The sequence below is a fragment of the Aquarana catesbeiana genome, linkage group LG04 (genome assembly GCF_042186555.1).
Source record: "Aquarana catesbeiana isolate 2022-GZ linkage group LG04, ASM4218655v1, whole genome shotgun sequence".
In the NCBI taxonomy this organism is placed as follows: domain Eukaryota; kingdom Metazoa; phylum Chordata; class Amphibia; order Anura; family Ranidae; genus Aquarana; species Aquarana catesbeiana.
Genome location: NC_133327.1, coordinates 442,137,004 through 442,153,258, shown reverse-complemented (window position 1 = coordinate 442,153,258; position 16,255 = coordinate 442,137,004). Strand labels below are relative to the sequence as shown.

Genomic DNA, 16,255 nt, shown 5'->3' with positions numbered 1-16,255 from the left:
TGACAGAGAGGGGGTGCTGACAGAGGAGGGTGGTGACTGGGGGGGTGGGCTGACAGAGAGGGTATGAGCTGACAGAGAGGGGAGGGTGCTGACAGAGAGGGGGGTGGGCTGACAGAGAGGGGGGTGCACTGACAGAGAGAGGGGGGGTTCAGGGGGGTGGGCTGACAGAGAGGGGGGTGCTGACAGAGGGGGGTGGGCTGACAGAGAGTGGGGTGCTGACAGGGGGGTGGGCTGACAGAGAGGGGGGTGGGCTGACAGAGAGGGGGTGGGCTGACAGAGAGGGGGTGCTGACAGAGAGGGGTGGGCTGACAGAGAGGGGGTGGTGACAGGGGGGTGGGCTGACAGAGAGGGGGGTGCTGACAGGGGGTGGGCTGACAGAGAGGGGGGTGCTGACAGAGGGGTGGGCTGACAGAGGGGGGTGCTGACTGGGGGGGGTGGGCTGACAGAGAGGGTATGAGCTGATAGAGAGGGGGGGTGCTGACAGAGAGGGGGGGTGGGCTGACAGAGAGGGGGTGCTGACAGAGGGGGGGTGCTGACAGAGGGGGGTGCTGACTGGGGGGTGGGCTGACAGAGAGGGGGGTGCTGACAGAGGGGTGGGCTGACAGAGAGGGGGTGCTGACAGAGGAGGGTGGTGACTGGGGGGGTGGGCTGACAGAGAGGGTATGAGCTGACAGAGAGGGGAGGGTGCTGACAGAGAGGGGGGTGGGCTGACAGAGAGGGGGGTGCACTGACAGAGAGAGGGGGGGTTCAGGGGGGTGGGCTGACAGAGAGGGGGGTGCTGACAGAGGGGGGTGGGCTGACAGAGAGTGGGGTGCTGACAGGGGGGTGGGCTGACAGAGAGGGGGGTGGGCTGACAGAGAGGGGGTGGGGTGCTGACAGAGAGGGGTGGGCTGACAGAGAGGGGGTGCTGACAGGGGGGTGGGCTGACAGAGAGGGGGGTGCTGACAGGGGGTGGGCTGACAGAGAGGGGGGTGCTGACAGAGGGGTGGGCTGACAGAGGGGGGTGCTGACTGGGGGGGGTGGGCTGACAGAGAGGGTATGAGCTGATAGAGAGGGGGGGTGCTGACAGAGAGGGGGGGTGGGCTGACAGAGAGGGGGTGCTGACAGAGGGGGGGTGCTGACAGAGGGGGGTGCTGACTGGGGGGTGGGCTGACGGAGAGGGTATGAGCTGACAGAGAGGGGGGGTGCTGACAGAGAGGGGGGTGGGCTGACAGAGAGGGGGTGGGCTGACAGAGAGGGGGGGTGGGCTGACAGAGAGGGGGGGTGGGCTGACAGAGAGGGTGTGCTGACAGAGAGGGTGGGCTGACAGAGAGGGGGGTGCTGACAGAGAGGGGGGTGCTGACAGGGAGTGGGCTGACAGAGAGGGGGGTGGGCTGACAGAGGGGGGTTCTGACTGGGGGGGTGGGCTGACAGAGAGGGGGGTGCTGACAGGGGGTGGGCTGACAGAGAGGGGGGTGCTGACAGAGGGGGGTGCTGACTGGGGGGGTGGGCTGACAGAGAGGGTATGAGCTGACAGAGAGAGGGGGTGCTGACAGAGGGGGGTGGGCTGACAGAGAGGGGGGTGGGCTGACAGGGGGGTGGGCTGACAGAGAGTGGGTGGGCTGACAGAGAGGGGGGTGGGCTGACAGAGAGGGGGGTGCTGACAGGGGGGTGGGCTGACAGAGAGGGGGGTGCTGACAGAGGGGGGTGGGCTGACAGAGAGGGGGTGCTGACAGAGAGGGGGGTGCTGACAGAGAGGGGGGTGCTGACAGAGAGGGGTGGGCTGACAGAGAGGGTATGAGCTGACAGAGAGGGGGGGTGCTGACAGAGAGGGGGGTGCTGACAGAGAGGGGGGTGCTGACAGAGGGGTGGGCTGACAGAGAGGGGGTGCTGACAGAGAGGGCGTGCTGACAGAGGGGGGGTGGGCTGACAGAGAGGGGGTGGGCTGACAGAGAGGGGGTGCTGACAGAGAGGGTGGGCTGACAGAGAGGGGGGTGCTGACAGAGAGGGGGGTGCTGACAGGGGGTGGGCTGACAGAGAGGGGGGTGGGCTGACAGAGGGGGGTTCTGACTGGGGGGGGGTGGGCTGACAGAGAGGGGGGTGCTGACAGGGGGTGGGCTGACAGAGAGGGGGGTGCTGACAGAGGGGGGTGCTGACTGGGGGGGGTGGGCTGACAGAGGGGGGTGGGCTGACAGAGGGGGGTGGGCTGACAGAGAGGGGGGTGGGCTGACAGGGGGGTGGGCTGACAGAGAGTGGGTGGGCTGACAGAGAGGGGGGTGGGCTGACAGAGAGGGGGGTGCTGACAGGGGGGTGGGCTGACAGAGAGGGGGGTGCTGACAGAGGGGGGTGGGCTGACAGAGAGGGGGTGCTGACAGAGAGGGGGGTGCTGACAGAGGGGGGTGGGCTGACAGAGAGGGGGTGCTGACAGAGAGGGGGGTGCTGACAGAGAGGGGTGGGCTGACAGAGAGGGTATGAGCTGACAGAGAGGGGGGTGCTGACAGAGAGGGGGGTGCTGACAGAGAGGGGGGCGCTGACAGAGGGGTGGGCTGACAGAGAGGGGGTGCTGACAGAGGGGGGTGCTGACTGGGGGGTGGGCTGACGGAGAGGGTATGAGCTGACAGAGAGGGGGGGTGCTGACAGAGAGGGGGGTGGGCTGACAGAGAGGGGGGTGCTGACAGGGGGGTGGGCTGACAGAGAGGGGGTGCTGACAGAGGGGGGTGGGCTGACAGAGAGGGGGTGCTGACAGGGGGGTGGGCTGACAGAGAGGGGGGTGCTGACAGGGGGTGGGCTGACAGAGAGGGGGGTGCTGACTGGGGGGGTGGGCTGACAGAGAGGGTATGAGCTGACAGAGAGAGGGGGTGCTGACAGAGGGGGGTGGGCTGACAGAGAGGGGGTGGGCTGACAGAGAGGGTATGAGCTGACAGAGAGGGGCGGGATGACAGACGGGGGTGGCTTACAGAGAGGGGCACGCTGACAGACTGGTGGAAGGGCAGATAACAGACCTCAGTAAAGAGGAGACACATTGCGCGCCAGGCAGGGAGGCGGGACTCCGGGCGGCCAAGATCACCCACAGTCCAGCCCAGCCCCGCCTCCACATGTAACCATTTACCACCTCCACCGGGCCAATCACAGACATGTCCGCCGCCTGCACGGCCAATCACAGAGCGCCTGCTGCCCAGCCCTTGTATGTGAGTGTAACACAGATGTCAGTGGGCACGGGAATCGGGATGCGCCGCTCTCGATCTGCCACTGGTCACAGGATAGCTGAGACATGTCTGTATGCAGCCGCTGCATAACTAAGCAGAGAAAAGAGGTGAGGGAGGTGGCGGTCCGATGGCTCAGTGCCTGCTCGTCTCTCCTCCACCTCCAATGCCATCCGCCCGCAGCCGCGACCCGACCGCTAGTTTCTCCTCCACACCCGCCGCTGAGACTCGGGGCTATGGGCTCCACATTCGGGGCTCCAGCCTCGATAGCCACCCCCTGGCGACGCCTCTGACCATGAATCTTCCACTTTGACACACACAGATGATCTTCCCACTTTAGGTAAAGTAAAAATGCTCGCTCACCGAATCTGTTGGATCTCAGATTATAGAGATCTAAAAGGCTTGTTGCATTTGCCTGACGGCTTCTGTGATCTCAACCTGGGTAACACTACAGAAAGCTGTCCTCTCTTCCTTCAGTGGAACAGCAAACAGACACTTGTTTAAGGTTCAGGTGTTGATTTCCACAACTGCGGGAGGGGAGATCAGTTATCTTCCCTGGATCCTCCACATATCCAGACCCCTCAATGAAGACAACACGGGGGAGACTCCATAGTGTAGATGTATAAAATTTATTATAAAAAGTCACTTATCACTCCACAGCAATTGCGCACAGCATTAAAAACACAGCATTCCAGGAACTGCAAGCCAAAAAGTCGAATCAAATTGCACAGCAAAATACACCGCAAATTATGCACAGCAAAGGGAACCGGATAAAAAATAGCAATAGCTTACAGGCAGCAGAGGGTTGAGCCTTCTTACTGCATGGGGAAAAAAATGAATAAAACGTGATGGCATTACAGCCACTTGCTCCTTTCGATGCATGTTTCCCCTCAACAGGCTTCTACTGGGAACTGAGACATAGATAGACTCTGGCTCAGCACGTTTATATATTCAGATGGCAGGAGTGACACCGGAAGTAGCATTTAAGCTTTTCATCCAGTTGTCACTTAAGCACACTGTTATTTTTCTTCCTACCTTATTAAAAAAATAACTAAAAATACTTAAAAATATCCAAAAAATATCCTCTTTCATCCTTGCATAGAGATGCGACCGAAAAAAAAGGAATAAAACCTAAAAAATTATTTCAAAATACACTTTTCTAGGATTACATCCAAAAATGTATTTACTGGATATTTTCAATTTTCCTTTTTAGCTTTGCATTTCCAATTGATTATATATATATATATACATATACCTGAAAAATATCTGAATTTTTGTTACAAAGACCCACTTCAGATAATATATATTCATGACATATCAGATATATAATTAGGGATTCATGTTGAAGGTTGTGCAGCAGTTCCACCCCACTTATCCTGAATCCATACCATATATATATAAACTTATAAGTTTATATAACAACAAGCCTTTTAGATCTTTATAATCTGAGATCCAACAGATTCGGTAAGCAAGCATTTTTACTTTACCTAAAGTGGGAAGATCATCTGTGTGTGTCAAAGCGGAAGATTCATGGTTGATCCACAATACAAGATATCCTCACATGGACTTTATTGTTTATGATATATCACGAGGGTGTATATTTATAAGAATATTTTTTTTGCAGAGGAACAATTATTAATTTAATTGGTGTGTGAAGTGGGAGCAATTAGATTACTGAGCACATAGATTAACTTTCTTCTTTTTTCACAATAACACTAGTTCTAAAAGGCACATAATTATTTCACAATTCTGAAAAGGATTTCATTTAAATATGTTGATATTAGGTTACTAGTATATAGAGTAACTTAGTTGCTCTTTATTTGTGATCTATAAACACTAGGTACAACAATGTATCACAATTTTTTATTTATTTTTTCACAAAAATAGTGGTAAATCAAGTGTGCTATTTGCATGTGGAATCTGTTGCTGTCAACCCTCAATATGAGATCCAAAGAGCTGTCACAATCAGTGAAGCAAGCCATCAAAAAAACCGAACCCATCATAGAGATAGCAAAAACATTAGGTGTGGCCAAATCAACCGTTTGGAACATCCTTAAAAAGAAAGTACGCACCGGTGAGCTCAGCAACACCAAAAGACCCAGAAGACCATGGAAAACAACTGTGGTGGATGACGTAAGAATTCTTTCCCTGGTGAAGAAAACACCTTTCACAACAGTTGACCAGATCAAGAACACTCTCCAGGAGGTAGGTGTATGTGTGTCAAAGTCAACAATCAAGAGACTTCACCAGAGTGAATACAGAGGGTTCACCACAAGATGTAAACCATTGGTGAGCCTCAAAAACAGGAAGGTTAGATTAGAGTTTGCCAAACAACATCTAAAAAAGCCTTCACAGTTCTGGAACAACATCCTATGGACAGATGAGAACAAGATCAACTTGTACCAGAGTGATGGGAAGAGAAGAGTATGGAGAAGGAAAGGAACTGCTCATGATCCAAAGCATACCACCTCATCAGTGAAGCATGGTGGCGGTAGTGTCATGGCGTGGGCATGTATGGCTGCCAATGGAACTGGTTCTTTTGTATTTATTGGTGATGTGACTGCTGACAAAAGCAGCAGGATGAATTCTGAAGTGTTTCGGGCAATATTATCTGCTCATATTCAGCAAAATGCTTCAGAACTCATTGGACAGCGCTTCACAGTGCAGATGGACAATGACCCGAAGCATACTGCGAAAGCAACCAAAGAGTTTTTTAAGGGAAAGAAGTGGAATGTTATGCAATGGCCAAGTCAATCACCTGACCTGAATCCGATTGAGCATGCATTTCACTTGCTGAAGACAAAACTGAAGGGAAAATGCCCCAAAAACAAGCAGGAACTGAAGACAGTTGCAGTAGAGGTTGCAACCAAGTATTAAAGAAAGGGGGGGACACAGGGAAGGGAAGGGAGTGCTGCTCACCCCTGATGATCAAGACAAAAAAGGAAAAGATTCCCCAAGTGGGGTTTTTAGGCAGCAAAAAAGAAGGGTAGAAGGCCAATATGTAAAAATAGATAAATTTTATTGTACAAAAGTAGCTTCAACACACTGGTTAAAAAAAAATGAGCTCCAATACAGAGTGTTTACAAATCACATGACACTCAGCACATACAATGTAAGCATATATTCATAACAGCATTGCATATGTGTTGACGAATATCAGAATTGTAGACCTGACGCGTTTCGACCTATATTTTCCAGGTCTTCTTCAAAGGTCAATCTGCTAAAATTATACCACAAGGGTGCATATGTCAAAAATTGAATATGTATATTTGAAAACAGGTATACCACATATTGATATGGCATATTTACCCAATGATGAGTGTCCTAGAGCAAGAAGCTTTCTGTTAAGGAGGTCCCCTTAAAATCAAAGAGTTGCCTGTTCACTTTCCCCCAGAGGTCCCATGGCACCACCGCCGCAGCCCCCAAGCCCAGGGGAAGGTCCCAAAGATGTGGCTTACAAGAGATCACACTGTGAAGCGCCCCCTATCTATAGGCACGGACCCCTTGGTCGGTCAGATGGGGAGGACACCTGCAGCAACAACCCAGGAAGGAAAAAACAATTCGGAATAATATACATTAATATGCACTCCAACGTTGAGTCTGAAAAATGTATATGTGTATGTATCTGCTTGGTTGTAAGATACCATAGATACATGTGTGCACCCATTAAATTGGCCGTAGCCTTCATATACTGGGTGTGTATGTCTGTGTGTGGAAGAACCTACACACATATGTACATATGTATGTACACACATATATATATCCATACTTATGGTTTAAAATACATATTTTAGTGTAGAGAATATCGCGGAGTGCATGCGTAGGGTAGATAAAATACGAGAATAAGGAGAGAGTAATAGATTCCATAGAGAAACCTCAACCATATAGGTAAGGGGTGTGAATAGAATAACCAGTATTGGTGGTAGAAAATAACACTTAGGAGTGAAATGTGAAAAAAAGTGTGGAAACAAAGGACCGTGGATCCCTGGTGTGGACAACAAAAGTGTATAAAGAGTGAACACACAAGAAGTGTAAAACAAAAACCACATGGGTGGTGAGTGGATAACATAAGAGAAAAAAAGGTGAGAAAGTGCCCACATATGGGAAAAAGGCAGGTGTACAAAGTATATTACCTAAGAAACAAGGTGAAGATAAGTGCAGAGACCGCACTATGTTGCCCTGTATGCTTGCACTTAGATGTGACCTAGCCCGGGATTGGTCACAACCTTGAACAGGCTCAATAAGCGCCCGTCCAAGTTAGCATTTAGCAAGTCTGAAAGTATAAAATAAAATAAAGAGACATTGTATACATTCAAATATTTAAAATGCATGTATGGTCATTGTAGTAGACCAAATATTGTATATGGGACAACAATAGTGCGATAACATATTATCATAATAGTGTACTTACAATGTGAAACTGCAGAGGAAGCCACCAGCTGGACAGAAAGATACTCAAAGTGGTCTGGAAAAGGATGGAAAGATATATATGCCCTTGATTTGGGGCGTGTATCCGACGCGGGTTGATTAGTGACAGGTGCCAACGCCCCATCCGATAGGACCGCTCTGAGGAGACCGTGCTGGGGGGCATGGCAGCCATATGGCGGCCTCGTGTGGCCCCCCCGGCGTTCAGGGCGAGTAGAGACTCCATCCACTGACGTCATCGCCGTCGCAATTGCGTGACGCGTCCGCGTCACGTGGTACGCGCGGGGCCCCGCGCATGCGCAGTGGGCGGAAACGTCCCAAGTATTAAAAAGTGAAAGTTTGATGGATGATTGTTAATCTGTCCCATTACTTTTGGCCTCTTAAAAAGTGGGAGGCACATATACAAACTGTTGTAATTCCTACACCTTTCACCTGATTTGGATGTAAATACCCTCAAATTAAAGCTCAAAGTCTGCAGTTAAAGCATATCTTGTTCATTTCATTTCAAATCCATTGTGGTGGTGTATAGAACCAAAAAGATTAGAATTGTGTTGATGTCCCAATATTTATGGAACTGACTGTATATGGTTGGAATGTTATAGACTTGGAGGACTCTATATAGCAAGTCATATTTTATCAGCTTCCAGTGGAGCCACGGATGCAGCTCATTATTTTTATAATAAACATTGTTTTCCTACATTTTATCTAATCCATAAAGTTTGGACTACAGTCCAACAATTTACTTCCCACAAGGGATATACCCAATATATGCCCATATGGAATAATTTACGATTACCAGAGGTAGCAAAGCTTGAAAACTTGACTGATGGAAAAGGGCTGGTATTGTCCTTCATCAGCTTTAGACAATAAGGTTTTACAACCATTCAATAAACTGGCAGAGAAATGCCGTATATCTAATAATTTTTTTTTCAATACTTACAGTTGCAGCATGCTTTGCAGAGTCAGGCAGCGACTTTAACTATGGCAGTATCTACAAGATGCTCCAAACAGGGTCATAGGATGACATGACCACGCCCCCTTATGACCTCACAGTCCCAGCATGCCCTGGGACTGTGATGTCATTGGGGGGGCGGGGTCATCGCCTATATAAGTCCGTGGCGGAGCACACAGAGAGCATACCGGCTGGAGAGAGCATCGTGTCAACATCTCTGGAAGAGAAGAGGGAAGAAGACGATCCAGAAGTCCGGGCCACCGCTGGCAAAAGAGTGCCAGAAGATAGCGGTGGAGCCGGCAGAAGATGCGGACACCGAGAGAGACCCCCGATGTCGGAAGAGGACCCCCGAAGTCGGAAGAAGACCCCGGAGCTGCCTAATAAATTACTTTAAAAACCTGTGTACTGTGTTTTTTATTGACACTTTTTTCCCTAGGTGAATGGGTAGGGGTACGATGTACCCCATACTCATTCACACAGGGTAGGGGGCCAGGATCTGGGGGCCCCCTTATTAAAGGGGGCTTCCGGATTCCGATAAGCCCCCTGCCCGCAGACCCCGACAACCAACGGCCAGGGTTGTCGGGAAGAGGCCCTAGTCCTCATCAACATGGGGACAAGGTGCTTTGGGGTGGGGGGGCCCGCAGGGTGCCCCCTCCCCCCAAAGCACCCACACCCCCATGTTGAGGGCATGCGGCCTGCTACGGCTCAGGAGGGGGGGCGCTCGCTCGTCCCCACCCCTTTTCCTGACCGGCCAAGCTGCGTGCTCGGATAAGGGTCTGGTATGGATTTAGGGGGGACCCCCCACGCCGTTTTTTCGGCATAGGGGCTTCTCCTTAAAATTCATACCAGACCGAAGGGCTTGGTATTCCCCAGAGGTGAATTCCCACTCGCGCCCCTGCTGCAGTAGGAAAATGTGTTTTTCCTATTGCAGCTAGCGCGAGATGTACAGTACCCTGCCACTGAGAACCAGCGCTATCCGACCGCGCTGGAAACATTCTTGCGGCTGCGTACTGTAGTTTGTACAAAAGTCCGATGGCTTTGTGTACCCACGATCGGACTTTGCTCCATCGGACTTTTGTTGCAGGAAAGTTTGTCCGTTCGCACAGCCAACAAAAGTCCGATGGAAACTGAAAAAGTTTGTCCGATGGAGCGTACACATGGTCGGATGTTGCTCCAAAACAGCTAATTTGCATGTTTGTTGTCAAAAAGTCCGATCGTGTGTACGGCCCTTTAGTTAGTAGTGTAGTAGATCACTGATATGTGATAGCAATACATACAAATGAACCACTAAGGTGTAGTCTCTAAATCGAATATATTGGTTTACCTTATATTGTTGCTAATTTTTTTATACTTGAAGAATGTAATTAATAATGTTATAATAAAAGGTCTTAAGTAACAATGATTGTATAATCTATAAGGTGCATAGTCTATCTTAGATTTGTTTTTGTTTTGTTTTGTGCTATTCTGTTCAGTTTTGTTTGTTTTGTAAATTGTAAAAAAAAATTTCAACAAAAAGTATGTGATTTTAAAAAAATATATATCCCTCTGCGTGTAACACATCACTTTTTGAATTAAATTACTAAAATAACTTAACTTTTTGATGATATTCAAATTTTATGAGATGCACCTGTATACGAGCATGCACCCCAAAGCACTTTGTCCCCATGTTGATGTGGACAAGGGCCTCTTCCCCACAACCCTGGCCGGTGGTTGTGGGTATCTGCGGGCAGGGGGCTTATCGGAAACTGGAAACCCTCTTTAACAAGGGGGCCCCCAGATCCCGTCCCCCCTCCATATGAATGACTATAGGGTGCATTGTATCATCAGGTGATGTCGCGGGGAGGCCCCACCCCTTAACTATTTAAAAACTGTCACACGGCTGAGCAGGCAGACAGTGAGAGCCTTAGGTGCGAGCAGAGCTTTTTTTTAATTTCGGTCCGGTGTTGTGATTGACCTTGGATCTACACCAGGGGACATTGTTTTTAATAAGGAATTGTCAAAAACGGCATCTGTGCTTTTTATTTTGACACTTTTTGGGTGAATGAGTAGGGGTACAATGTACCCCTACTCATTCACATGGGGAGCAGGATCTGGGGGCCCTCTTGTTAAAGAGGGCTTCCGGATTCCCATAAGCCCCCTGCCGTAGACCCCCACAACCACCGGCCAGGGTTGGGGGGAGGAGCCCCTTGTCCATATCTTGTGCCCCTCCTGCCCCACAGCACCCCACATATTGAGGGCATGTGGCCTGATATGGTTCAGGAGAGGGGGGGGAGAAGAGCTCGCTCGCCCTCCCTCCTTTCCTGGCCTGCCAAGCTGCATGCTCGAATAAGGATCTGGTATGGATTTTGCGGGGGACCCCACGCCGTTATTTTCACAAATTTTTTACTGCCAGCAATGTTTTTTTCGCGGGGGTCGGGCAGGTGTCATCCGCTAAAGATGCGGCGACCAGTTTCCCGACCCGCTCCTTAACAACCAGCTGATGTTAAAGAAGCCAGTGGCTGCTGGCTCCAAAAATTCACAACTGAACCGCATCTAAAATCGCAGCTGAACCGCTGCTTAAGAAATTGGCAGTGAAAACTTCAGGGGAATTTCACACCGGACATGTTTGAACCTAGCCTAAAAGTGTGCTCACCCCAGGCAGTTTTACCTACCCCAAGCTCACCTCACAATTATATATTATATATTTTACATATATATATATATATATATATATATATATAAATCAGAAGAGGGCTGCTGCACAAACAGTGAAAATTTATTGGTAAAAAATTACATATATTATCATATCAGGTATTGTCAGGTGACGTTTCGGGCTAACAATGATATCGCCCTTCTTCATGACCACAGACCTTGTGCCTCTTCGAAACATCAAAATAAAACCTTCACTATGCATTGTGTGTTCACCTTTCAAAACCCGTAGTACCGCTCTCTCTTTTGGATTATATGCACTACAGTCTTTGCTGGGCACCCGGGCCCATTTTTTATCTCTGATATGTGTGCAGTGACACCATTGGATATTTTAAATATTTTATATATACTGAATGTAAACATACACACACACACATATACACACGTCATAATTTGTAGACTAACTTTCACACAGACTAAATATTATACACACTGATTTGGGTCATTTTTATCAAAAAAAATATAGCAGAATAGATTTTGGTCTAAATATATGAAGATAGATTTGCAAAGTTTAATAGTGAAAAGTAAGAAAAATTTGTTTTTCTTCAACATTTTCTGTATTTTTTTTTCCTTTCATTTAAATAGCAAGCAAAAACCCCAGTGGTGATTAAATACCACCAAAAGAAAACAAAGATGAGTAATTGTCATTCAAGTGTGACAACTCTGAAAGCTGAAAATTGACCTGGACTGGAAGTGGGTGAAAGTGTCCAGACTTGGGATCAGTGTTTACATGTTTACTGTTACTACCAGTTTTGCCGTTTTTGCTTTTGTATTTCAGCCCCATGACCACAGTAACCTTTACTGTATGTGTTTAATTAAAGTATGGCACATTCGCTAGTAGAGGTGTGCCAAAAAAATTTGATAAGGTATGAAAGGGTGGGTGGGTAAACGATGTGTCCACAGTATGACATTCAATGGGGGGGGTTCTAGACTTTTGTCTGATCTAAAATTTACTTATTAATGCTGTGTTTGCACATGTACTCCTGGAAGATTCATTAAGATTTTCTTTGTCGGGTTGTGGATGCTTTATTTATTCTTAGGGAGATGGTAGCCTGCCCTGTATGTACTTCCTCTATGTGGGGGCTGGTTATTAAGGACCCTATATTCTTCACACTCCAAATGTTATGTACTCATATTTTGGAATTGTATATTTACATGCTTTTAAGCTGTTCTGGCTACTCAGTGCAGATGCTCTATATGTTTAATTTTTGCGGCCTGTTTTTCAGGCTGGTTTGTGTTTTTTTTTGTACCTTTTATAAAAATACAATAAAAAGAATTTTTGAAAAAAAGGATGTCATTGGGTTAACGCTATGCAGCTTGTAAAAACATAAACATTCTAAAATGTCTAATTGGATGCACAAAAAAAAAAAGGTGTCAATGGAATTTTTTTTTTAAATGTTGCCAACTTTTATGGTAAAGCGGAATTCCACCCAAAAATGGAATGTCCGCTTTCATTTTTTTGGAAAGGGGAGCGGATACCCTCTTTTTAAAGGCATCCAGCTCCCACTTCCTCCCAGGGCTCCGCAGCACCGGAAGGAAGTTCACATCTCCCCCTCCCTCCCTGCAAGATTGCCGGGTCATTCACAGCACGCAGTGCAGCTTGCACATGTGCAGTGCGTGCCCAGCTGTGAAGCCACAGCCGGGCGCCCACAGTAAGTATGCCGGCACCGTGAAGAGGAGGGGGGGAGCGGGGCTTTGTACGCCCGCATTGCTGGACCATGGGACAGGTGAGTGTCCGATTATTAAAAGTCAGCAGCTACACTTTTTGTAGCTGCTGACTTTTAATTTTTATTTTTTCGGCGGAACTCCGCTTTAATGTTTTTTGAGAATTTTGTAGTTTCATTTATATGACAAATTTCCAAAAAGTTAGCTGTTGTCAAACACATAAAAAAAACAACAAGACCATGCATTGTTTACCTGTCTGCTGCATAACCTAAAATCAGAGCCCCTATTAAGAATCCCAAGTTGAGTGAAGACTGTGTCATGTCAAGTTTCCAGTCATCAGAACATACGAGGTTGTACTATTGGAAACAAAAAAAAAATAATGTTCTGTGTTAGGTAAGAATCCAGGCACAAATATAGTGTGTGTGGTGTAATATGGTAATATATACTGTAAATATATTCTACACCCAGTACTGTGCAGTTTTAGTCCGGTGTGAAAAAAATGTTGTAAATTAAGGATGCTTTCAGAAATAGAAGTGTTAATAGTTTATTTTTATCAATTAACAAAATGTTAAGTAAATGAACCAAAGGGAAATCCAAATTAAATCAATATTTGGTAGTACCACCCTTTGCCTTTAAAACAGCATCAATTTTTCTCAGGTACACTTGCACACCATTTTGTGGATGTAGGTTGCCTCAAATCCTTCTGTCTTTTCGTGTAATCCCAGGCAGACTCGATGTTGAGATCAGGGCTCTGTGAGCACCAAACTATCACTTCCAGGACTCCTTGTTCTTTACGATGAAGATTCTTATTAATGGCATTGGCCGTATGTTTGAGGTCATTGTCCTTTTGAAGAATTAATTAACGGCCAATTACACGTTACCCTGGTGGTAAGCATGATGGGTAATTATCTGCCTATTTCTCAGTATGGAGGACATCACTGATCCTGATCAAATCTATACTTGCAGAAATGTAGCCCCAAACTTGCAAGGAACCTCTACCATGTTTCACTGTTGCCTGCAGACACTCATTGTATCGCTCTACAGCTCTCCTTTGCAAACAAACTGCCTCTTGCTACAGCTAAATATTTCCAAATTTGACTCATCAGTCCAGAGAACCTGCTGCCATTTGTCTGCACCCTATTTCCTATGTTTTCGTAAACAGTTGAGTTGCTTAGTCTTGTTTCCACATCGGAGTTATGGCTTTTTGTCCACAATTCTTCCATGAAGACAACTTCTGGCCAGACTTCTCAGGACAGTAGATGGGTGTGCCTGGGTCCCACTGGTTTCTGCCAGTTCTGTGCTGACGGCAGTTCTGAACATCTTCTGAAGTAAGCATGATGTGTCTTTTCATCTACTGCATTAAGTTTCCTTGGCCAACCACTGCATCTATGGTTCTTAACATTGCCTGATCAATGGCGTCTTCAATGCTGAGAAATACAGGCAGATACTTGTCCATCATGCCATACCATTTATTCTGCAGCAGGACAACGACCCCAAACATACAGCCAATGTCATTAAGAACTATATTCAGTGTAAAGAACAAGGAGTCCTGAGGTGATTGTTTGGCCCCCAGAGAGCCCTGATCTGAATATCATCAAGTCTCTGGGATTACATGAAGAGATAGAAGGATTTAAGGCAGCCTATATCCAAAGAAGATCTGTTTAGTTCTCCAAGATGTTTGAAACAACCTACCTGCCAAATTCCTTCAAAAACTGTGTGCAAGTGTATATGTAGAAGAATTGATGTTGGCTTGAAGCCAAAGGATGGTGACACCAAATATTGATTTGATTTAGACTTTCCTCACTCTGCATTTTTTTTTTTTATTGCTAAAAACAAAACAAAATATTTTTGAAAGCATTCTTACTTTACAATATTCCTTTACATCTGCTCAAAATTTTTGCACATATACAGTGCATCCGGAAAGTATTCACATCGCTTCACTTTTTCCATATTTTGTTATGTTGCAGCCTTATTCCAAATGGATGAAATTCATTATTTTCTTCAAAATCCTACTAACAATACCCCATAATGACAATGTGAAAGAAGTTTGTTTGAAATATTTGCAAGTTTATTAAAAATAACAAAACAAAAAAAAAAAAATCACATGTACATAAGTATTCACAGCCTTTGCCATGACACTCAAAATTGAGCTCAGGTGCATCCTGTTTCCATTGATCATCCTTGAGATGTTTCTACAACTTGATTGGAGTCCACCTGTGGTAAATTCAGTTGATTGGACATGATTTGGAAAGGCACACACCTGTCTATATAAGGTCCCACAGTTAACAGTGCATGTCAGAGCACAAACCAAGCCCTGAAGTCCAAAGAATTGTCTGTAGACCTCCGAGACAGGATTGTATAGAGCCACAGATCTGGAGAAGGGTACAGCGCAGCATTGAAGTTCCCAATGAGCACAGTATCCTTCATCATCCATAAATGGAAGAAGATTGGAACCACCAGGACTCTTCCTAGAGCGGGCTGCCCGGCCATACTGAGTGATCAGGGGAGAAGGGCCTTAGTCAGGGAGGTGACCAAGAACCCAATGGTCACTCTAACAGAGCCCCAGCGTTTCTCTGTGGAGAGAGGAGAACCTTCAAGAAGAACAACAATCTCTGCAGCACTCCACCAATCAGACCTGTATGGTAGAGTGGCCAGACGGAAGCCACTCCTCAGTAAAAGGCATATGACAGCCTGCCTGGCCTGGAGTTTGCCAAAAGGCACCTGAAGGACTATCAGACCATGAGAAACAAAATTCTCTGTACATATGTACATGTGATTTTTTTTGTCTTTTATTTTTAATAAATTTGCAAACATTTCAAAGAAACTTATTTCACATTGTCATTATGGGGCATTGTTTGTAGAATTTTTAGGAAAATAATGAATTTAATCCATTTTGTAACAAGGCTGTAACATTACAAAATGCCAGCAGTTTAGATATTATTGGCTGTGTGTTGAGTTATTTTAAGAGGGCAGCAAAATGACACTGTCATACAAGCTGTACACTCACTACTTTTCATTGTAGCAAAGTGTAATTTCTTCAGTGTTGTTACATGAAAAGTTATAATAACATTTTTACAAAAATGTGAGGGGTGTACTCACTTTTGTGAGATACTGTAGGTCTGGACTTTGACTGGGCGATTCTAACGCATGAATATGCTTTGCTCTAAACCAGTGGTCTCCAAACTACAGCCCGGGGGCCGGATGTGACCCTTTGCTTGATTTTATCTGGCCCTTGGGGCATTCTTCCTCCCACTGACACCAATGATGGGGCACTATTCCTCCCACTGACATCAATGATGGGGCACTATTCCTCCCACTGACTTCAATGATGGGTCACTAATCC

The 16,255-nt window shown here is 46.9% G+C and overlaps 1 protein-coding gene across 1 annotated transcript in view; it reads right to left on the bottom strand.

Moving 5' to 3' along the window:
• SLC22A3 (solute carrier family 22 member 3) overlaps positions 1 to 16,255 on the bottom strand; it is an 803,039-nt gene that overhangs the window by 429,978 nt on the left and 356,806 nt on the right. The window contains exon 2 of the mRNA XM_073627457.1: positions 13,165 to 13,268. Within this exon, the coding sequence (XP_073483558.1) occupies positions 13,165 to 13,268 (104 nt within the window). The remainder of the gene's footprint in view (positions 1 to 13,164; positions 13,269 to 16,255) is intronic.